The sequence below is a fragment of the Zosterops lateralis genome, assembly GCF_965231275.1.
Source record: "Zosterops lateralis genome assembly, chromosome: 14".
NCBI classification, from domain to species: Eukaryota; Metazoa; Chordata; class Aves; order Passeriformes; family Zosteropidae; genus Zosterops; species Zosterops lateralis.
The window spans coordinates 17572863-17596566 of record NC_139774.1 but is presented as its reverse complement, the minus strand read 5'-3'; the positions used below and the strand labels follow the sequence as shown (position 1 = coordinate 17596566).

At 47.8% G+C, this 23704-nt stretch overlaps 1 protein-coding gene across 1 annotated transcript; it reads right to left on the bottom strand.

Annotated features, from left to right (window-relative positions):
* Positions 1–7699: 7699 nt before the first annotated feature.
* On the bottom strand, positions 7700–23206 carry NDFIP1 (Nedd4 family interacting protein 1). The gene is made up of 8 exons (XM_083871891.1): positions 23085–23206; positions 14289–14376; positions 13454–13584; positions 12040–12127; positions 11733–11857; positions 10447–10513; positions 9722–9827; positions 7700–7836 (listed from the first exon to the last, which is right to left on the bottom strand). The coding sequence occupies exons 1-7, from the start codon at positions 23127–23129 to the stop codon at positions 9724–9726; spliced, it is 648 nt and encodes a 215-aa protein (XP_083728017.1). The 5' UTR covers positions 23130–23206; the 3' UTR covers positions 7700–7836; positions 9722–9723.
* Between the last annotated feature and the right edge of the window lie 498 nt (positions 23207–23704).

Genomic DNA, 23704 nt, shown 5'->3' with positions numbered 1-23704 from the left:
GAGATGAATTTTAAGGTCCCTTCCAGCCCAAACCAGGCTGGGATTGCACACAACACAAAACGTGGCTTTGCACTGGTTAAATTAAAGTGGGCTATGCTGGCTTGCAAACAAGGCCTTGGTTTTCAACACAGCTATTGCAAAACTCTTGGGACAACACTGACATACTCCACAGAACGGAAAGAATTAAAATGAGAAATCCCAGCAGTTGTGAAGGGTCCAAGGAGCCCATGGAGAGTCTTGAGGTTCCCATTTCCATCTTCCCTCCCAAGCAGAACACGGAGTGAGAACAGGACAGAAGATTAACGAGAGGAAAAGCTGTGACCACAGCAAATAGAGTGACTCATGCCCACTTTGTGGTCTTCATTTCTAATCTAGAATAATAATTTACTGCATGGACCAGATTAAATATATTCCTCCTCCCACTGAGCCTGTGGCCGTGGGGATGCAGCAGCCCACACTGGGAGCACTGGCCACTGCCTGGATGAGGCCAGCCTCAAAATAATCCAAGGAACACAGGCTGGGGGTGAGGAAAAGCAAAATACAGCAAAGAAATCCCCCCCTGCTCCCCTTTGGTTCTGAGAGGAAACAGAGTCCTCCCAATGCCACCTCTGCAGGCTGGCAGGAATCAGCTGGATCCAGGGAACTAATTAAAGGGAGAGCACTAAAAGCAGAACTAAAGACTGGAAATCATGTTCTAAACTCACATTAGGATCGGAAGGGGAACTTCCCAATTTGATGGCAGAAAGCAATTTACTTCAATTAGCAGGGACATAACCGGAGCAGTTGCTTAATAGAAGCATCTCCAAAAAAATAATAAAAAAAAAGCAGCTCCCTTAATTGCATCCCCTGGCACTTTGGAGCTTCCACAGGCTGCTCTAGGTGAGCTGGGGTGAAATAACCCCTTGGTTTTGTCTTTTCAAACCTCCTGCTGGGGTTTGAGCCCTGTCCCAGTGCAGAGGGCACACACTGGAGCAAGGAGGAGATGGCCAAGGGGGGAAAAGCAGCAGGAAGAGCCTTTCCCTGCCTCCTCCTCCTCCTCCCAGCACAGCCCTGCTCTCTCCTGCTGGCAGCTGGCTCAGGCTCTGCCAACGTATGGATGAGTCATTCCCAGCAGCTTCAGGAAGTTCAGGCCTGTAAAGTGCTTCTTCCTCTTTATTTCCAGCTGGGAGCTTTGGGGTGACGGATCCGGGGCTGATCAAAGCCTGGCACAGAATGGCCAAGGACAAGGGGCTCTGGCAGCCCCACACCTGTCCCCACATCCCAGCCCCAGGGTTTTGGGGCCACTTTATGTCCTTTGAGACACAGATCGAGAAGGCTGTAAAATTCCTCCAGGAATTTAGGAGCTATTTTTGCTCCAAACAGACTAAACCCAGCAAAAGACACTGACACAGACACCCACACGGTGCAGGAATTGATCGCAAGGGACTCATCCACAGGTCCCAGTCCAGAGTTCTGCATTCTGTGGCAAAAAAAAAAAAAAAAAAAAAAATAAACCTCGTTTTTCACAGGAGCCAGGTGCCACCACCTCATTCCCTGCGTCTCCATCTCATCAGGGGAGTCTGAAAAGCATCAATTGTGACAACCTTGGGCAGCCCCAGCTCCCACCAGGGATGGGAATGAACCCTCCAAATGAACCCAGGGCAGGATAACACGCTCAGATCCCTCCAGTGGAGCTGTTACAGTGCTGTGCAGAGGAGCAGGAACAAAAATTCCCAAATATATTAAAATGACACAATTTGCAGCCAAAATTTCCTGGAGGGACCTTTGAGGATGGGCAGGGGGGGATGGCCCTGCAGAGCTCACCCTTTGCACATCTGCAACCCCTTTGCTCTCCTTTTTTTTTTCTTCCTTTTCTTCTCCTCCCAGATCACTTTAAAGGTCCAGCTCGGGGCATAATTAGCGAGGCCGTTAAAGGGCGAGGGCAGTGACCTTGGGCGGGGAGAGGAAGTGGCAGCCCTGGGTGGCCTGGCCTGGGGGGGCACAGCACTCACTGGGCGCCCAGGAACAGCCACTGCCCTGGGAAATCTGCTCCTCCATACCCAGCATGGCCCCAGTGCCTTCCTCTGCTCAGAGAAAATGGGTATTTTGGTGAAATTGTGATGCTGAGCTGAGTGAGTTCAGTGGGTTGTGCTGGCACTGCACAGGATGTGTCATCCCTGCTCTGTCCCATCCCTGCTTTGTCCCATCCCTACTTTGTCCCATCCCTGCTCTGTCCCATCCCTGCTTTGTCCCATCCCTGCTCTGTCCCATCCCTACTTTGTCCCATCCCTGCTCTGTCCCATCCCTGCTCTGTCCCATCCCTGCTTTGTCCCATCCCTGCTCTGTCCCATCCCTGCTCTGTCCCATCCCTACTTTGTCCCATCCCTGCTCTGTCCCATCCCTGCTCTGTCCCATCCCTACTTTGTCCCATCTTTGCTCTGTCCCATCCCAGCTCTGTCCCATCCCAGCTCTGTCCCATCTTTGCTCTGTCCCATCTTTGCTCTGTCCCATCCCAGCTCTGTCCCATCTTTGCTCTGTCCCATCCCTGCTCTGTCCCATCTTTGCTCTGTCCCATCCCTGCTCTGTCCCATCCTTACTCTGTCCCATCCTGGCTCTGTCCCATCCTCACTCTGTCCCATCCCTGCCCTGTCCCATCCCTGCCCTGCCCCATCCCTGCCCTGCCCCATCCCTGCTCTGTCCCATCCTTACTCTGTCCCATCCTTGCTCTGTCCCATCCTTACTCTGTCCCATCCTCGCTCTGTCCCATCCCTGCTCTGTCCCATCCTTACTCTGTCCCATCCCTGCCCTGTCCCATCCCTGCCCTGTCCCATCCCTGCTCTGTCCCATCCTTGCTCTGTCCCATCCCTGCCCTGTCCCATCCTCGCTCTGTCCCATCCCTGCTCTGTCCCACAGCACCAGGGACACCCCAAAATCCGTGCCCAAGGTCTCCCCAGCACCAGGCAGCCATGGCCGTGGCACTGTCCCCACTGTCCCCCAGCCACCAGGGCTGAGTTTCCACACTCAGCTCTCCCTTATCACCACCACGACCTTTGCTGGTCACAGATGAGGGGCTGGAGCCGCTTGGATTTGTTTGATTTCTGTTGATGGTTATTAGGCAGAGGAAGTGCCAGAAGGGATTTTGACCTCGAGTTTAAACCTGCTCCAATTAGAGGCACTGAGCCTTTAATTACCGCGCTCCGGCCACTTTGGTTAAAGCAACAACAAAAACAAACACGGAGTCTGGTGGGAGATGGGCTTTTCTTCCCATGGCTCCTCTGAGCTGCCACCTACTCTGTCCCTGTGCTGTGTGACTGTGGCATGGCCCACCAAGCCCCTCGTGCAGCCCCCAGACCCAGAGGTGACACCACTCCGAGGTGACACCACTCCGAGGTGACACCCCCAGTGCCCCCCGGGCCACCCCAGTGCCCCAAGGATGCTCCAGGGGTGATCCCAGGTGGCTCCAGGGAAAAACACCTGAGGTTACAGCTCAGGGCCCCCTTGGGGCTCACTGAGGGCTGATGGATATCTTGGAAACACTCATTTCTTACTTGGCAGAGCTTCTATTAAGTGAGTTTTTTGTGAAAGCAAACCCAAAGTGCTCTTGTTCTTCACTTCCAGACCTTCCTCATGCTCCAGAGCCTGGCACAGACCCCTGCCTCTTGTTTTATTGTTATATTCATTGATACGAGGCTTTATTCACATATTTTAAGCTTAGCAAAACAAGGTTTGTGTCCATGTGAGTCCTGTGATTTAAAATTACTTTCTAGGATACATCTTGTGATTGATTTTTTTTACTTTAAACAGTGACTTAATTCTTGTGCTCTGATATTTTCGTTCCCTGCTTGGCTTTTGTCCATTTTACCCAAAAATCTCAGAGAAAAAAAAAAAAAAAAAAAAAAAAAAAAAGACAAGGGGAAATTGAAATTTTCTTTCCAAGCAGCACCCAGCCCTGAGCTGAAGTGGGATGGGACAATCAGTTGGGGCAGTGAATGGGTTTGGGAATTCCCAGGAATCTGGGGGGACCATGAGACCCCAGCAGTCCCACCCTGTGGAGTGTTCTGTGTGATGAGTAACAGGAATCAGCACTAAAACAAACTCTTGTAAATGTTCCATGTTCAAGGAGGTTTTAAACCTTAATCCAGCTGCTGCCAGGTTTGGAGCATTGTGTGTATTTTCAACATTTTGGTGTTTTTTTTCACTCCCATGGAAGCTGTGCCATGTTTTGAACACAAGGCAATGAAAACAAGAGGAGGTGCTGTGAAAACTTGATGTAAAAAGGGATTTCCTCAGCCCCTGCCAGGCACACGGAGCCACAGCAGCCCCAGGATGAGCTCTGCCCCTGTTACATTTTCTGGCCCTTTCAGCTCTTCTCTCCCAGCCCTGCTCCAGGATCTGGGGCCATCCCCAGGGCCACCCCGAGCCCCCAGGAGAGGTCAGGGAAATGCAGCCCATGAATCGCTTCCACTAAAAAGCCACCGAAAATGAGTCAGCCCTTGGCTTTGTGTGGCCAAGGCACACAGGGATTAATTCACTGGAGTGTTTCTCTGGTGAGAAAGGACTTCTGCAGTAAAGCAAAAAGGTTTAGAGAAATCATTCCTAAATTCAGCAAAATTTATCGACTTCTTGTACATGTAACTGTATTACCCAGAGCAAGAGGGGAGGGGAAACATCCAGTTTAAGAACCTGGGAGGTCTCCAGCTGAGCTCTTTTATTCCTCAGTGTAATCCTCTATTTCACATTATGCCATGGACAATTAGCACCAGTATTTTCACTGGGGTTCCCACCAGAGGAGGCAGAAGAGCAGAGACATGGGCAGACCCCACTCCTTTCCTCTGCAGTGCTCCCACCTCCTGCACAGGTAGATCTGATTTTTTCCAGCTTCCATCTGAGTCTTCTCCCCTCGGGATGCTTTTCTGTCTTTCATGGAAACTGGAAATCAGATCTCAAGATGCACTTCTTACTGGTTTGGGTAGAAAGGACCTTAAATCCCACCCAGTGCCACCCCGGCCATGGGCAGGGACACCTCCCACTGTCCCAGGCTGCTCCAAGGCCAAAGTCCAACCTGGCCACGGACATTTCCAGGGATCCTGGGGCAGCCACAGCTGCTCTGGGAATTCCATCCCCACCCTCCCAGGGAACAATTCCTGCCCAAATCTTCCATCCAACCCTGTCCTCAGGCAGTGAAAGCCATTCCCTGTGTCCTGCCACACCAGGCCCATGTCAGCAGCCCTGGGGAGTCTGAGCTCTCTTCCCTGCACAGCCCAGCAGCTCTGCCCTCGTGTCTGCCCTGCCCAGCACCCAAAGGCTCCAGCCCCAGCCTGGCCAGAGGTATTTACCTGGTCACTTGTGTGGTGTAGAGTGGCTGAGCTGTCACAGACCCAAAATAAGTGTTTGAGCCTGGAGTTGGTGTGAACCCACACCAAACATAGCGTTTGGTTCTCCAGATCCTGTTACCCACCCTGTGCTCCCAGAGCCTCTGTCTGTGCAGGAACATGGAGCTGGAGGTGTCTGCAGCTTCAGGCCACCGCAGGAGGAGGAACAGGAATGCCAAATATTCCACTTCTCTGGATATTCAAGCCCAAATAAGGCCCAGATGCCAGGAGAGCAAACACGAGGCTGATCGACCAAGTTTGGGCAAATGTGATTCAGAGTTCCCCAATGCTGCAGATTTTGCCTTATAGGATAAAATTCCTATTTCTGTGTTCATTTATTCCTGTTTAAAGAGGAATCTGTGGAACCTCTGTCCATCTCTGTCAGCCTCAAATTCTTGTTTGTGGGGACTGTGCATTTGAGAATTAATTTTGTGAATACCAAAACCATTTTCATGGGTCAGATAAATCATGAAACTATCAAAAAAAAAAAAAAAAAAAAAAAAAAAAAAACAACCCCAAAATGGAACCACCATTTCCTGACAGGCTTGGTTACAAAGGAGATGGACACCCTGGAGATTTGTGTTACACCTTCCATGGAAAGTGATGGAATTCCCCCAGATAATCTTGTGTTTGTCATCAATACCCAGGTGCAATAACACATCAAAACTCAATTAAACATCGTCCTACAGCGACAATTGCTACAGAAGTGACATTTATTGACGTTCTGCTGTATTTACAGGTTGAACATAGTAAAACTCCAAAGTGAATGACCACTTGGCAGAAAGCACAGGAGTGCACACTGAATCTACATTTCCAACGCATCAGAGTCTCTGCTAACACAAATTATAAAAGCAAGAATTACAGGTATGTTAGGAATTGTCTCAAAAGTCCCAAGCCAAAGGAAAAAAAAAAAAAAAAAAAGGCCTTTTTTTTTTTTTGCAAGATGATCTTTATACAAAGTTGCAACATGATCTTTCAGTTTTACACTACAGACTTGTTCCGTGAAAACCCCCGCAGAGCCCAAAAAGTTGGTGGTGCGAAAGGAAAGGATACTACAACACCGAGAATAAAGACTGTTAAAAGTTAATATTTGTGCCACCTCTAAATTCCCAACGCCACCTCGGAGTCTGGACTGCAGCCACCCCTTTTCCTCACAGGCCCCTGGGCGCTGGGGGATTGCAGGAGTGAAGCCATCCCGAGCTGCCACCTCAGCGCCAGGGTCACCCCTGGGTGCCAGAGCTGCTGGACAGGACAGGGGGACAGGGATGGACAGGACAGGATAGGACAGGACAGGGGGGGACAGGGATGGACAGGACAGGAGAGGGACAGAGATGGACAGGACAGGACAGGGAGAACAGGGATGGACAAAACAGGGAGAACAGGGATGGACAGGAAAAACAGGGATGGACAGGACACAGGGTACAGGGATGGACAAGACAAGGAGAACAGGGATTGACAGGACATGGGAACAGGGATGGACAAGACAAGGAGAACAGGGATGGACAGAACATGGACAGGGATGGAAAGGACAGGGAGTACATGGAGTTACATGGGTTGTACAGGACACAATGCACACAACCTGTACAGGATGTGGCACATGGGGACTTTACAGGACATGGAGTTACATGGGCTGTACAGGACACAGAGCACACACACAGACAGTCCAGGACAGGGTGTCACACACAGGACAGGACAGTCCAGGACAGGGTGTCACACACAGCACAGGGTGTCACACACACAGACAGACAGTCCAGGACAGGGTGTGACACCCAGGACAGTACAGGGTGTCACACACAGACAGTCCAGGACTGGGTGTCACACACAGGACAGTACAGGGTGTCACACACAGCACAGGGTGTCACACAGACAGCCTAGGACAGGGTGTCACACCCAGGACAGTACAGGGTGTCACACACAGCACAGGGTGTCACACACACAGACAGACAGTCCAGGACAGGCAGGGTGTCACACACTGCACAGCACAGAGTGTCACACAGACAGTCCAGGACAGGGTGTCACACACTGCACAGCACAGAGTGTCACACAGACAGCCCAGCACAGGGTGTGACACCCAGGCAGAGCCCAGCCCTCCCAGGCTGCAGGAGGAACTAAAGCAAGCCTGGCCTCTGCTGGCCCCGGGACAGCTCCTGCTGCCCAAGCACCACAAACTCCTCAAAGGCTTCATCAGCAGTCACAGACCCACTGCCAGAGCTGCTTCAAACATTAGCCACTAATGAGTCAACAATTACAGAACTCTGCGTTAATTATTAAAATTTTACACCTAAAAACAAATAGAAAGAAATGCTTCTCCTTTTTTTTTTTTTTTTAAACTTTTTTCCCAACAGTACTTTTATTTATTTATTTTAAAGCAGGTGATTATTTTTTTTTTCTTCTGCTCCAGAGCCTTGATTCACTTCCTGCAGGTGTCCTGCTGCTTCTTGGGGGGGGATTTCACTAATGCAGGAAGACATTTGCCAGAAAACATCTGTTGGAGAAGGATATTGAACACCGAAACTGCAGTCAGAGGGTTATTTTGGATAACAGGAGGATGTTGTTCACACAGCACAGGATGTCTAAGGGCTTATGAAGTGTCTCAGCACACAATGATGTGATTCCAGCAAAATTCTCAGGAATCTGGGCGTGTTTTTATGGGAGAACACCAGGATTGTGTCCATAGCTGGAATAGTAAACTCCAGTTTTCCACCAGATTCATTTTCACCAGGTTGTATTTTCTGGTTTGCACTCATTATTCCCCTCCTCATTTTCTAAAAATTATCTCGGCTCTAAAATAAAAATAACCTCTCTGTGCCCTTTGCATCATTTGAAGAGGAAATCTCATCTAAGGACAATAATACACTAAAAATCCAAATATTTTGTGGTTTCCTCACTCAGAATTCAAGATTAAAGATTTATTTTCAGGGCAAGTATAAAAGTTGTAATATTTATGAATTATTCTGAACATTTATCTCAGCATATCTGAAAGAGAAAGTGCTTTTTGAAAATGCTCTAAAATGACACATAAATAAGAATTTTAACACCCTCACAAGCAAGGAGTGAAGCCAGGTCTCTAAAACTGTAATTTCAAATTTCAAACACAGGCAAAATCTGTGCAAAAAGAAACCACAGAGTTCCTTCAGGAAAAAAAAAAAAAAAAAGTTTTGGTAAAGGAGCAAAATTTAAAAAAAAATATTCTGTCAGACAAAATACAGAGATAAATTGACTTTAAATGCTCACATTCTGTGACCATAAACTGGGGGAAATCAACCCTCTGGTGACTCAGCAGGAATCTGGGAGGATATTACAGCTCCTGCAGGAGCTCACACACCAGAACTTTGTTAAACACAACTGAAACACGTCAAGAAACCGGCTGAACTATTTTTACACACTATCACCAGAAGGAAAACACTGCACAAAGGCTGTTCTGTGCTGCAGGTTCTCCTCACAGACTGGAAATGAAGCAGAATCGTGGGCAATTTGCAGTTTCTAATAAAAGGGAAGTGCACTTGGAAACCCAAAGCTGGGTTTTCAAATCTCAACAATTTAATGACCCCCCAATTTACAGCTGGGCTTGGTTTGGTTTCTTTGACTGTCCCAGCTGCAATTGCCTCTGTCTGGGGAAATAGAGTGTTATTATGATATTTCTAAAGGGAGCATCATGTTGCACTCCCCAGCTGGGAAGGAACCTATTCCAGGATTTCCTTCCCCTCAGGGAGGGACAGTTAATGCCAGGCCATTATCTGCTGTGAGCAGGAAATTAATGCTACAAGGCTTCAGCTACTTAAACCCCCTCCTTTAAAGGCCCATTAGGGCAGCCAGGCTGAGCTTCAGCACTGAAGCAAAAAGATTTCCAAGCACTCAGGTTTTTGCAAGATGCTCAGGCAGCACAGCCCAGGGAGAGGGAGAGGAAAGGTGTGCAAGGGTTGTCATTTCTTTAGCAATTTCAAACAGCAGAATTCAGACAAGTTGCTGGTTCTGGGACAAAAGCCAAAGGCACTGGTACATCCCCCTAACAATATTTTGTCACCTCTCCTCAGGGTTTGGGACACACCACGTGTGATTTATTCTCAAAGACATATTTGGCAAATATGCTGCAGTACCAAGGGGCAGAGGTTTTGTTATTTAGTCATGGAATCAAATTAAAATCCAACTCCTCACAGCAAAAACTCAGGGAGAAATGTCCAGTGTTCCTCTGCCCCCCAGCAGGTCAGTCTGGGCTCTGCAGACTCAGCTGTGTAGGGGATACCAAGAAAAAACTGTTTTCTTTTCCTAGAGTTCTAAAAATATTCAAGCAATGGTAAGTGTAGCCTAGAAAAGTCACTAAATAGAGTTAAAATCAAAGCAGAACAAATTCAGGAAAGATGAAAATTTACCTTTAGTAAATAAAGAGAACTCTGGTTCTGGGGAGAGTGGAAAACGTGTCTGGCATCTTCCTAACCTTTGCATAATTAATAAATCCTCTGAGAAACAGCAGAAAACCTGCAGGGGAGAGACACATTGGTCCAGTTAACAGAGGTGTTGGTTTTTCAATGAGAAGGAGCAGCTGAACTCCACAGACGGACCTCAGCACTGGGATGCACAGCAGCTGATCACACACAGTAATTATTTTTGGCAGCAATAACACCTCATCTTTCCACTTCAGGTAACTTCAAAAACAAACTTTCCTTGGGCAATCGCAAAACTTTTGACTCCAGATAAGATCCAGTCACTCCAAACAAGATCCAGTCACTCCAAGCAAGATCCAGTCACTCCAAACAAGATCCAGTCACTCCCAAAGCAGGAAGAAAAAAATAAAATGAGGAAGGCAACAATCCACTCTTCCATTTAAGATGCAAGAGCAGACACAACATCAATTACAAGCATTATTTTCTTCTTAACTTCTGGATGACATGAGGATGCTGCCAGCAAGAACTGGCAACAGAAGGACAGTATTTATATGTGCCTTTAAAACCTAAATGTGCTCAGCCAGAGGAGTATGAGGGGCACATTCCATCTGTACATCTACACACACACATATTTAACAGCCAGGAATGATCACAAAATCCTAACTGACCTTACAGAGTTTTTAAGCAGCTTTTACACCCCCCTAAACACTCACCTAGTACAAGGAAGACCCACCAAAGCCAGTACTGGCCATCGAAGTAACCAGGAAAATAGGTGGAGAACTGAAAAATAGCCAAAAAAAAAAAAAAAAATACAGCTTAGAGAACATTTGTGAACCAAATCCCACTTCTGTGGGATCCACTGACAAGATCCCCAATTGGGAAAATTACTGATATGAAATGAAAGGTACCAACACTATGAGAGCACTGAAGTTCACAGTTTCATTATAAATATTATTCCTCTGGGTTTGTTCTATTCAAGTTTAAAAACAAGACAAAAGATAAACTTGTTACTGATGTTTAAATCAAACCAAGAGACAATGTCACCTCCTCCTGTCACATCTCTTAATCCAGCAAATAGTTCTTAACACCTCTGCACCAAGATGACCACAGAAACTGTCCACATGAAAGTGAAAAAATGCTGTGTTTAAAAATTAGAATTTAGGTAGGAAGTGACAGCTCTGACATTAATGCTCTCTTACTTCTACTTACAGCCAATGAGCTGCTCTGCTTGAAATTCAACTTTCAGCCTGGAATGTCTGTGCACCATCATTTCACAGGCTCCAAAGAAAGACTTCCCGATGGAAATATTTTCTCCCAATCCCTCCAAAAAGAGAAAGAGTCTAGAGCAGGATGTCAGCCTGTTCCTGGTGCTGCTCCTGGGCTGCACCAGAGGGCACCCACGGCCTGTTCCCAGTGCTCTCCACTCCTCCCCAAGTCCCTGTTTCCTCTCCTCATCATCCATCCAGCGTTTTAGAGATTTTCCTCATTTCCAGGGGGAGCCTGAGGCACAGCAGGCTGCAGAGGGTGAAGGCAGGGCTGATGTTTTCCCAGGATCAGAGCATTGCTGCAGCTCAGCACAAACCCACACTGTGATCCAGCACTGCTCCAGGCTCTGTCAGACACTCAGAATGAATCCCAAAATCCCAGACTGGGTTGGGCTGGAAAGGATCCTTCAGCTCCTCTCCTTTGCCACAGACAGGGACATTTTTCACTATCCCAGGAATCCCTGTGCAGCTTAAACCTGGACACTTCCAGGGATGAAGCATATCTGGGTGTGCAATCTTTCTTTTATTTTATTACAATTGTAATTCCAGCATATAAACAGGATATAATTATGAAAAAGCTCTGTTTCTTAGTGAATAAGTAGCTCAAAAATTATTTCATTATTAAAAAAAAAACCTCTAAATTTATTACTAACTTCAGTATGAGATAAAAACCTGCTGGGGGAAAAAAAAGAGTATCAGTGTCTGTGTAGGTGGTTTTGCATCACAGAACTCACCCTGACAATCAGGATCCACTTAATAAGAGACAGACCAAACCCAGAAATGGCCCCATATCGTCCTGCTGCTGAAGTAGTCAGACAGAAAGACAGGAAAAATCCAATCCAGTTGAAGAGGAATGCCACTGAGAAAGGAGAGAAAAGTCAAGACACCTTTATATTCCAAGAAAAACAAAACAAAACAAAACAAAACATAAACCCCTTGCACATAGGGGGTTTTTTTTCCTGGTGCTACACAAACACAAATGTGACCCAAACTATTTTGGGTGACTGCTCGAATAAAAAGTTCATTCCAGCAGGTACTTACTGAAGAAAGTCAGCATGAAAATGCCATCATTTCCTATCCTCAGCTGGTCAGTGTCATCAAAGTCATCTCGTGTCACAAAGTCATCGTCCTGCAAAGCGGAGAGAGGCAGCACAGGGGGGGTTTAGATCAGTCCAGTTCATACAGCAACTCCACTTTTGGGTGTGATTCTTTAAAAAAAAAAGGGCTGGAATCCTAAATTTTAAAAGGCTACAAATGCAAGCACAAAAAAAAAAAATCCTGTTTTTCATCCTGAAATGGTGCAGGGCATGAAATGTTATCTGTATAATAGGAAATGTATCTTTATTTTTAACACAGTCAAGATCCAGCATGTTCTTGTTCTCACTGTGAAGAATTCTTCAACTCATCAAAAAATTATCATCTCAGCAAGGGATGTGGCTTCTGTGAAGGAGTGAAATGAGCAGTGGACTTCCAGTGCTGGCAGGGGTGGAGGGAATGGCTGAACAAGAGATAATGTTGAAAAAACAAAAAGAAATCATTCTGACAGAATGGTTTTATCGTCCTTGTATCAGCCACACTGACCTCCAGAAAAGTCAACTAAGTAAGCAGCAGGAGTATCAAGGGTAGATATGCCAGACAGCTGAAGAATTAATCCTAAATCTTTTTTTAAAATAAAAAAAAAAAACAAACAAACAACAAAAACCCCAGTGTCAGTGCACAGTCCCTCTGTCAGCTTGCCAAGCTAATCTGGCTAGCACATGCTGGCATTACTGAGATGTCTGACATCATCACAGAGGAAAATTAAAAAGAAAGAAAAAAAAAAAAAAATAGCCACAGCACTCTCAGGAGTGCAGAATCTCACCAGCCCAGAAAGCTTCAAGAATACACAAAAAAAAAAAATTCCCAGAGAAATTTTAGAAGTGGTGATGGGCAGGAGTTAAAGCTGCAGTTGCAGCCAGCAGTGCAGGGGCAGGCAGGGATGTAGTAAAGCTTCTCCCACACCTCCTGCAGGTGTTTCCAAATAGGGAAAGAGGTTCAGTTTAGCTCTGACATTTTAGGAAGTTTATCTAGACTCTTCCAAACCCTCCTGACAAGGATTGGCTCAGGGCAAAGAGAGAAGCACCTACAGGATCTTGTCACCGTTCCTCAAACCCTGTATCCCTCTCTATTGGCTCTCAGCCAGGTTATCCCTCCTAAAACATTCAGTACTTAAGAAAAAACACAAAAGAAAAGGCTTTTTGAGATGTCTTAGCAAGGTGTCTGAGGTTTCTCAGACACCCATGTGCACTTTATTATTTGTTTCCTGCAATGTTTTGTTTACTTTGTTATTTTTTCCTTATTAAACCTTTTGATTTACAAAGCATCTTTGAGGAGAGGTCTCTCTGATTATCACAGCCATTTTCCTGCCAGGCTGGACCCTCAGAATGTGGAGCTAAAGCCACAGAGGGACACTCACCCTGCCAGGAACCAGGGGGATGGTGGCCTCGGCCTTGCTCCTCTCGGCCTCGTCGTAGCTGGGCAGAGTGGTGGCCACGTTGTAGGACGGCGGCTTCGGGAACCCTGACTCATCCTTGTAGTCAAAATAAGCTGCACAAAAACACAGTTTTACACAGGAGGTTGTCAGCACTTCCTTAAGAACATCGTGTTGGGAATGAGCAGTGTTCCAGGTGACTCCCAATTATTCCCCAGGCTCCCCACCTTTCCATCCACTCCAGCCTCCTGCCATCCCAAAGCAGAAAGTGAAAAAGCAAAGGAGCAGCTCCTCTGAGAGCCAGCAATCCACAGAACCCTCACTGAACATGTCTGGCTGCACTCCTGCTGAAAACAACACCACACACTGTGCCTCTGCTGACTTGGATACTCAGAAATAGTCACGTTTCCAGCTCCAAGTGGTTATTAAAGTTATTAGTGACAGGGCAGGAGGATGATTCAAAGTCCCATCCTTCTGACCAAGTGCTTAGACATTGGAAAGTGCAGGAAAAGTGAACTCTTCAAACCCTTTTAAGCAATGAATCCTTTAAGGAAGGGGCACAGCATCATCCAAATGCCAGATAATGAGAGGGGAACCACAAACCCTCCCAGCACTTTGATTTTTAACTGCCTCCAATTTTCTGAGAACACTGTGAACTGTAACTTGAACACCCCTTGATGGGATGACATCAGATGAACGCAGCCAAATTGCATCTCCTAAACCACAAGTACCAAGGGGCTGTGTGGATCAATCCTGATCCTTGCACGTTGAGGAGGAGGGCAGTGAGTGAGGGCAGAGCCCTTTCCCCAGGTGACAGTACCTGTGCTCTCTGCAGAAATGCTGCTGTAGGGCGGAGGGGCGTCGTTCACCACGGGCACGGCCTCGCCCGGCTCCTCTTCATTCTGCAGCTGAACACAACCACACACCAGGGTCAGGGGGGTTCTCAGGGCTCTGACAGCTTTCACTGCACACAACAGACCCTTCTGGAAGGAGGCAGCTCTGCACAGCACCATGGGGCACAGAGCAGCCGCTCGGCCTCCCTCTCCGAAGCGTTCCCACTTGAAATGATCAATCTTCCCTCTCACTTTTAATGTGGTTTTTAAATCCTCTCCTCGCACACCTGGACTCCAGCAAAGCACAGCACACAGCTTTCCAGTACCTTTCCATTTCCCTGGCGCTTCCTCAGCTCTCACTGCTGAGGAGCTGCAGTTGCATCTGTTTTAGTCCAATAAATACAGTGAGATACCCAACAAAAGGCTCCATTGCTGCCTGTGGCTTTGCTAAGGAAGGGTTTTTTTTTTTTCCATGGATACATTATATAATGATGCACAAAAGTCTAAATGTTGCCATTTCCCTTCAACCTTTCACACTGCATGACTGAAAAGGAGCCGGTTTATTTTGTGCTCTGTGCTTCCCACAGGCTCTGTATAAATAACCAGGAGCTCTCACAACTCCAGCGTCACCGGCACGAGGCAGGTGTGCCATGGCAGCTTTGATCAGGGAAACAGCAGCACCAGGCCAGAAAGGAGGTTACAGCTGCCATCTCACGTTTCCCTTCCTTCCATTTCTCATCACCTCAGCAGCAAGAGCACAGAGGTTTTCTGCAGAACAACTCACCTCAAATAAGGGATGGAGCACTGGGCTGAGCAGGAGGCACTGTCCTCCTCTGAAATCACCACTGAACAATGTCTCCTCCAGCTTCTCTGCAATCCCACACATTTGCTCCTGAAGCCATCCAGGATATTTTCCTTTCTTTTCTTTGCAGAGACATGTTGCCATTCTCCTCAAGTGTTTAACACAGGGGGTGGGGGCGTGGGGAGATGTTCTTATCTTATTTGTATTTCTTATCAGGGGAAAATAAATCAGCTCGCATTTCTAAGTGCAGATCTTGGATATCCAAATATTCTGTGCTTTGGAGTTTTATTCTTTTTGCTGCTTTGACATCAAAGATCACAGAATGGTTTGGATTGGAAGGGACCTAAAAACCCACCCCATTGCAGCCCCTGCCATGGGCAGGGACACCTCCCACTGTCCCAGGCTATTCCAAGCCCTGTCCAGCCTGTCCTGGGACACTGCCAGGGATCCAGGGGCAGCCACAGCTGCTCTGTGCCAGTGAAAGTCTATAACTTACAGCCTGTTCCAGATCACACTGCATCAGATCCTCTGTGAAAGTCTGGACTGGGCTTAGATGACAATGAGGTTCTGCTGGCAGGTCCAAGGGACCAGCTGAGAGGGGGAAAGGGAAAAAACAACACTGGAAAGCACCAGAACAAAATCAGGAGAACTGTCTGCCAGCCCAGGTGCAGCAAAACAGCAGAGCCCCACAGCCCTGCACTCCAGTCCCACCTCAGCTGAAACCCACTCTGCCTTCCCAGGAATATTTTCTAAACAGAACAAGTGGGGGAAAAATAATAAAAAGATGCTGGTCAAGCTTTGTGGATAAGAAGTCCTGACATGACAACGCTGAACCATTTCCTTGAAGCAGGAGAAGTCAGTGATCCGGATGAAAATTTAATCTGTGTTCTGGCAGGAGCAGCTCCCAGCACAGCTGGCAGCAGGACACAGCCCCAGAGCTGGGCCCTGGCCAGATGTGAGGCAGGGCAAACACTGCCAGGGTGTGAGGCCCTGGGGCTGGAGGGGGCAGGACCTGCCTCACCTGCAGCTTTTCTGAGCCCCGGGGCACTGAGCAGGGACAGGAGGAGCTGCAGCAACTCCTCACAGCGAGGCACCTTTGTCTTCTCAAAGCCTTTCCAAAAATGCCTCATTTTATAATCCCCATTGAGCTCAGTGTAAGAAGTAAATGCAAACTAAGTTGAGAAGTAACTGCCTATTAGAATATTAGAATATGCCTTAAGTTTTTTTTTAAGACAGCATTACTCCAAAAATCCTAAACCACCCTGCACAGAGCACAAGAGGCAATGGAAGGGACAGGAAAACACAGAACCAAACTTGATTCAGTCTCTGCCCAAAGAGGCTGCCCCTGGACACAGCAGGGGTAGAAAAATATGATCTTTAAGGTCATCCCAAACCATTCTGTGAATCCACGATTCCCCCAGCTCTGTAGTTTATGCAATCTCAGAAAATGCTCCATCATGCTTATTGTCAGCCTATCCATGAAAATTCAGTAGTTCTTTTCTCCCTCCACCTGTGCAGGGCCTGGTCTATGAACAGCAGGAAAGGGACACTCTGGATTCCATGTGCCCTTTGTTACCTGCTCTCCAGGTGAGGGGTGGCACAAATTCAACCCCTCATGGCTGTAAAAAAGGAGGCAGGTACAGCACAGTCACCAGGGAGAGGGGAGGAAAGTGTGACAACACTGGAAGAAACGAAATAAAAGAGGACACAGGTATTGAGTGGAATAATATTAACTCCTACCACTGGTTCTTCTTTCAATAGTAAAAAGAAATATGCGTTCCTCCACCAATGTCATGTGGGAGAAAGCAGCTGAATTCACTGCTGCCTTCAAACATTCCAGTTCAGGTAATGGATAATGACACAAAAAATGCAGCTACGTTCTGAAGCCGAGCTCGAGGCTGGAGGAGATTACAGTTATAGAAAACATATTTTTCTTCTAATGGACAAGGTACACAAATGCCTTCCAGCCTTTTTAATGATTCCAGGCATCTAAAATTCAACTAAGTGCCTATTAGCAGAGCAGGGAGGGTTTGTGTGACAGGAAGAATGACTCATCAGAGTCACTGCTGCCCTGGTCTGGCCCCGGCTCCCACCTGCCCTGCACAGCCCCAGGTGTGGGCTCTGCTCCCAGAGAATTCCCCCGAGGTTCAGAACCCAGAGAACCTGGGGAAAAGCAGTGTCTGACTTCAAGCTGTTCTGCTGAGGCTGTGTGATAATTCTTTCCTGGATTCACTGATGGATTCTGGCTTTTCAGGCAAGGTTCTGTTTTTTACTGCATTACAATATAAGACAGACTTTACAGCCATGCATGTAGTTATTATTATTATTATTATTAAAACATGGGCTGGGATTTTTTCTCAACAGAGAGTTAACTGATAGAACACCCAGGGATATTTATTTTCAAAAAGAAAACCCCAGATCAGAAGCAACTGAGCAGGACATCACCTCTGCTTGACTTGTCCTGACTGAGATCTGCCCCATGTAAATACACAGCACAGCAACATAAAAGTTGAAATCTTCCAAGCTGTTTGGAAATATTTCCATGTAAACTTTGAAGAAAGCATTTCCAATAAATATATTGGTTAATTCTTCCAAATTTCCTAAACTCAGCATATGGGCTGCTGACAGAGTTTTGAATCTTTATTTTTTTAACTCCCTTTTGCCAAGTTCTGAGGCTGCACATAAATATTCTTTACACTAAATCAGCATCACTACACTAAATCAGCATTACCACAAGCTTTTCCTTAGCAATAGATCACATATCATCACATATCTCCAGCCTTCTGGAAGTAAATTAAAGCCACTGCCAACTCTGAAAAAGCAGAGTTATTTTTACTGACTTTTGCTTTAGTTAATTAAACATGCCCTGATTAAAAATCCTGACTTTTGCCCAATGCTGTTGCAAATTCCTAGAACTCAACATCAGCAGGAATAATGATAAGCTGGCAGACAAGCCAACCCACACCCTTTGCTCTCTGTGATGAGCAAATAAATAACTGTTTTCTCCTGCAGGCCCTGACAGCCCTGAGTGACTCCTGCACTGGCTCAGGTGTGTCGAGCACCTCTGAGGTGACACAAGTGTCACCTGTGCCAAGCCAACCCTCCCTGGGGAGATGTTGATGCTGTGGAACCAACCCTGAGCAGAGCCCAGCCCTGGGAGTGACCTCCTTACATGAGAATTTCCCCATGGAAAGGTGCTCAAGCCTTGGGAAGAGCTGCCCAGGGAGGTTTTGGATCCTCAGCCTGGAGGTGTCCCAGGAATTCCTGGAGGTGACACTCAGAGCTCTGGGGTGGGGATGAGGCACAGCTGGGACTGAATGGGCTTTTCCAAACTCAGTGATTTTGAGATACTCCTCCCTTTTAATAAAGGATTGAAAACTGTGCCTCCACTCCCAAAACACACCAGATTTTTCCCAGCACACACAGAGCAGGAACCAGCAACATCCAGCTGAGTGAGGGGGGCGATGGCAATGACCCCGTGAGCCACCAAAAGGCAAAAAACACAAATCAAAACCTATTTTATGCCCATAAAATACAACCTGTGCTCCAGGAGGGTGTTGTCCTCTGACTCACTGCAGCCAAGGGCCTGACAGCACAGAAATGCTCCTCAATTCTGGGAAACAAGCTGGTCTAATTCCCTCCTTTCTGCTCAAACAGGGAGTTAGACTGGTCTGGACAGACTGGAAACAAGAACTTGGGCCAGCACAAACCTGTGCCCACACATCGGCCTTAGACTTGAGAGATCAAGGTCTTAATATGGGAAAAGTAGGTTTTAATCTTGGATATCTGTAATTAAATTTCCCACACTTAAAGCATAAAGGCCTTCTCATAATATTTAGAATCAGGTTAATATTTTTCTGGACATTGGGGCATCATAGTAAGACTTCTAAACATTTTAAAATATCACATTTTTTAAATGGTCATATGAAGAAGGTTAAGGAAAAAAAAATCCCATTGGACCACCATAGATCAAATTTGGGTATTTCACAACAGGCAGGAACAGAATGATTGGATAACCCTTATTTACTGAATTATGCTCACTTGTCCCAATGACAAAGGATCAGAATTCACACAGAGAACTTCTGCTCCCTGCTTTCTGTATGGTTATTTCTAAGTCAGAAAAAAAGGTTCCTCATCTCCTGGGAGCACTTAACCACCCAAAGCCCTGAGGGATTGTTCCTACAGCTGCTTCCCACTGGGGTTACTGAGCCCCACTGAATTTTAGAGAGAAAAGTTACTAAAAAAGCCCAGCTCAGAGTTCAGCACCATCCTGATGCCTGAGGTAATGCTGTATTTCAGTTTGCATGCAAAGCTATTTTCTCCTGCTCCACAAGCTGTGAGATGACCCTGGACTGCTGCTGTTCCCCTGCCTTTCCCTTTGAGTTTTAGGGACAGAATGTATTTAAATTCTACAATAACTTTTTCACAGAGAATCACTAAACCCTTGCAAACTTTCCTGTTCCCTACAGTGGAGAGGAAAATAAGGAGATTTTAGATTTAGAGCACAGCCAAGGCTGGACATGGGGCAGCTTCAGCACAACCTCAGAACAAACAATTTTACTCTGCAATTTTTCTAATTTTACTGGGTTTCTCTAAACAACATTTCCTATTCTGCTTATGAATAAAATAAAATAAAATAAAATATAAAAATAAATATGCAAACAACCCACCCTGCAACTTTTCTTACCATTCTTATCTTCAGCCAGCACATCTTGCACACTGCAAGGACCTTGCTGAGGAAACACTCACTAACATTTTCTGGTTCTAACTGCTGACATGAAAAGATTTGGGATGTTCTCATTTTTTTTAGTTTCAAGCTGTGTGCCCATTTCAGCTGAAAAATTAAACACAAGCTTAAAGTACACACAAGGCAGCAACTGATATCTGCCTCCCTGTTGCTCTCCAGACACCCCAGATATTAAAGAAAAATTATGGTCCTTTATGGATTTAAACTCCATTCCCATTCTATCTCCAGCAATGTATCTCCTCTACAGTTTTCACAGAATGAAAAACAAATAAATGGAAAAAAAAAAAAATCTTTCTTCCTTATTTTTCCCATCGACATCTCCCTTTGTGGAATGATTCATGATCCATGGAAACCTTCAACAAGTGGAACAGGAAGACACAGAACTTAAAAAGGAACACTTTTTTCTTCATTATTTAACACTCCCACCATTTCCTAGGTGGGTTTACATTACTCATACACCTCACATATATTTTGGAATGCTCCAAGTGCAAAGCATGCCTGGAAAACACAGAGTGTAAATAAACCTGTTAAAGCTGGGCTATTTTATTTTTTTTTTCCAGAATGGAGGGTGATTTCTATTCCAAGGATGAAATAACAGTTCTGCCAACTGAACTCTCAATCCAGGGTTATGCTGGAAAGGCTTTAAGCCCCCTAATCCCAACAACATCCCTGTATAAGTTTCCCAAAGGCAGACTGAAGTGACAACAGCCCTTTTTGGGGACACAGCAGTGCCCAGAATAACAGTGCCAGGGCGGGCTGCAGCTCTCCTCCTTCCCAAAGCTCTCCATTCCCACCTCCACAAGCACAGCCCAGCACCTGGCCTGCAGAGGAGGATCCAAATCCAGCAGTCTCACCCTGTCCCAGCCCTGCTCCCCATGGAAAGAGCTCAGGGAGGCTGAAATCCCTTCTCCAGAGTTTTAGTTTTATTTTCCATGGAGCTGCACTTCCTCAGAAGGTGAGCTCAGACTCGCATCGCCCAAAGGCATCACTGCAGGCTGATTTTTTATGAGGTGATTTAATGGCTGAACAAAGCCACGGGCTGGGAAGTTGGCTTTGGGAAATAAATCAGTGCACACCCTTTGCACAGTGAACGGACACGGGCTGGGGGTTTGCAGGGAAGGGAGAGGCATTTCCACATTCCCACATTCCCACCTTCCCACATCCCACCTGCAAGGCTCAGGAAGGGCTGGGAGAGCAAACACACAGCTCTCAAACTCGGGTGTGGAGTTCTGTTGTGCTCAGATCACAGGCACTGTCACCGTTTTTTTCCCCAAAAATAAAGGCACTGGAGGAATCCTAAAAATATTGTACAGGTGCCATAGTGCCCACATCTCCTACAGACACCTGGGTACATCAGGAACCCACCCCAGAGTGAGGGTTACACATCCCTGCCATGCTTGGACATTTATCAGTACAGGAACCACCCACCTCCATAACCAACTCCATTAATGCATTACCCCACCACTCAAAAAGATCAAGCTTTAAAAATTCAACTCCATTAATGCACTACCCCATCACTCAAAAAAAAAACCAAGCTTTAAAAATTCCTCCACTGACTTATAATGCAATAATTTAAAGGATTAAATGAGTTTGTGTGAATTTTTCCAGACTATCTCCACTGACTGTATTCACCTGTAGCCCTCACAGTTATCACTTCAATACCAGTCTCTCCTCCTTGGCACATGGTACATTCATTATTGTACATTCACACACAGTAAGTTTCAAAATATGGGGGAAAATTTGACACATTCAATGCTGCAGAGACTCTCCCACTCTCTCATCCTCTCTTTATCTAAATCCCAACTGCATCTCCACAGCTCGCAGGGTTTTTGAAGCAACGCAAGCTTCAGGAGCCAGTTCAGTGATACCACACCTCACAACAGGAATATCTGGGCTCTGGCAGAGGGCAAGGAAAGAGAAGCAATTTCTAAACGGCAGCACGAAAGTAAACAGATTTACAAGTGAGAATCTGCCTCTCACTCCAGTTAAAACTCCACAGGCCTCCATTATGTGCTTGTCTTCAGCAGTGCAAATCCTCTGGCACAGCCTGGCTCCTCTAATCTCCGCAGATGAGTCTGCCCTGGCTCTGCCCGAGGTGTGAGCAGACACAACACTGAGCTGGCAAACAGCAGCTTTACACACCCCTCTGGAAGGAAAGCAGGAAGGAAAGGAAACCTGTGTGAGATCAGCCAGGGAACACCACAACAGTGGGGTCCTTCAGCCGCTCTGTCACCCATCCCAAGGCTCCAGGGACACGCTGCAGATCCCTTGATTTGTGAAAACACTTGTTGGGGTCAGCAGCACCAGCAGCAGGACTCTGCCAGGAAAGGGGATTAATGCAGAGACCTGGATATCTGTCCCCAGGCAGGTCACACAGAACAACACAGAGATTTGTCACTGCAACTCAGCACATCTGCTTCGCACTGAACAACAACAACAACAAGCTTAAGTTTTACTTTAACTTCTACATTCTCAGTATGTAAAAAACACAGAGACCCGCGGCTGTCAGATGAGACAAGTTATTCCATCCCATGGGAGGCTGGATCCCCAACTCTGCCGAGCCAGAGCCTTCCCACGCTGGGAACGCCAGGAAAAGTCACAACACAGCGATTTCTGGGGAGAACCTCGGCTCGGCAGCAAGGAGAGAGCTGTCTGCCGCTCTGAGGCATCTCTCCATTCCTCCGAGTAAAGAATTCTCCGTGTCTGATGCCAGAAGGACCCAGAACTGGGTCACCCCGGGGACCCACACCCGGCCCTGGCCGCGGCTACAGACGGCTAGGAAAGGAAAAACGCCCCGAATTCCCCAGGGAGCTCTTTAAGGCCAGCCCCCGGCTTAGGGGAGGCCTTTAGAGGAGTCAAAGATGGAAGAAAACTAACGGTGAGCTGGGGAAGATGCGGAACCAGACCGTGGGCCGGTAACGCCCGGCGGGGTCAGCGCCCTGCGCCAAGGTCGGCCCGGGGCTGGGAGAACACCGGCCCCGGACACACCCTGCCCTGGGACAGAGCAAACCAACACCGGGCCCTAGGACAGCGACAACACCAGCCCCGCGACCGAACAAACACCGCGCAAACACTGAGCAAAAACAGGGCACACCCGGCCCCGAACCGGCGGCTCCGCGGCCCAGCCCGGCCTGACCCACCCGCGGCCTCCCCCCGGGCACAGCCCCAGCACAGGCCCCGCTCTCCCGGCCCCGCTCCCGGCTCCACTCCCGGCCTGGCCCCGGCTCCCCTCACCTGCTGGTAGCGGCCGGTGCTGGGCTCGGCGGCCGCGGCCGCCATGGCGCTGCGGGCTCGGGGCGGGCTCGGGGCGCGGGCGGCGGGCGGAGGAGGCGGCGGGGCCCGGTCGGTGCTCGCTCGCTGCGGGCTCCGCTCGCTCCCGCCCCGTCCTCCCTCTCTCCCTCCCCGTCACGCTCGGCCGCGCCGCCTCCCGCCCCGCCCCGGGCCCGGCAGCGCTGCCTGAGGGGCCGCGGGGTGCCTGAGGGGCTGAGGGGAGAGAGCGGCCACAGCACGGGGGGCGAGCGGTGCCCGCCTTGTCCCCAGCCCGGAGCAGCGAGGGAAATCTCCAGCCTTTCCTCAGACACCTCCAGGGATGGGGATCCAAACCTCCCCGGGCACTGCCAAGGCCTGAGCCCCCTTTCCATGGGGAAATTCCTGCTGCTGTCCACCCTGAGCCTCCCCTGGCCCAGCCTGAGGCCGTTCCCTCTCCTCCTGTCCCTGTTCCCTGGGAGCAGAGCCCGACCCCCCCGGCTGTCCCCTCCTGGCAGGGACTTGTGCAGAGCCACAAGGTCCCCCCTGAGCCTCCTTTTCTCCAGGCTCAGCCCCTTCCCAGCTCCCTCAGGCCCTCCTGGGGCTCC

Bases quoted from the DNA above. Each gene is read 5' to 3' on its own strand.
- NDFIP1 (XM_083871891.1), bottom strand. From the start codon at position 23,129: ATGGCGGCCGCGGCCGCCGAGCCCAGCACCGGCCGCTACCAGCAG. The intron at 11,858-12,039 runs GTAAGTACCTGC...CTCCTTTCTCAG, and splicing joins TTTCATGCTGACTTTCTTCA to TGGCATTCCTCTTCAACTGG. The intron at 9,828-10,446 runs GTGAGTGTTTAG...TCTCCCCTGCAG, and splicing joins GTGGGTCTTCCTTGTACTAG to GTTTTCTGCTGTTTCTCAGA.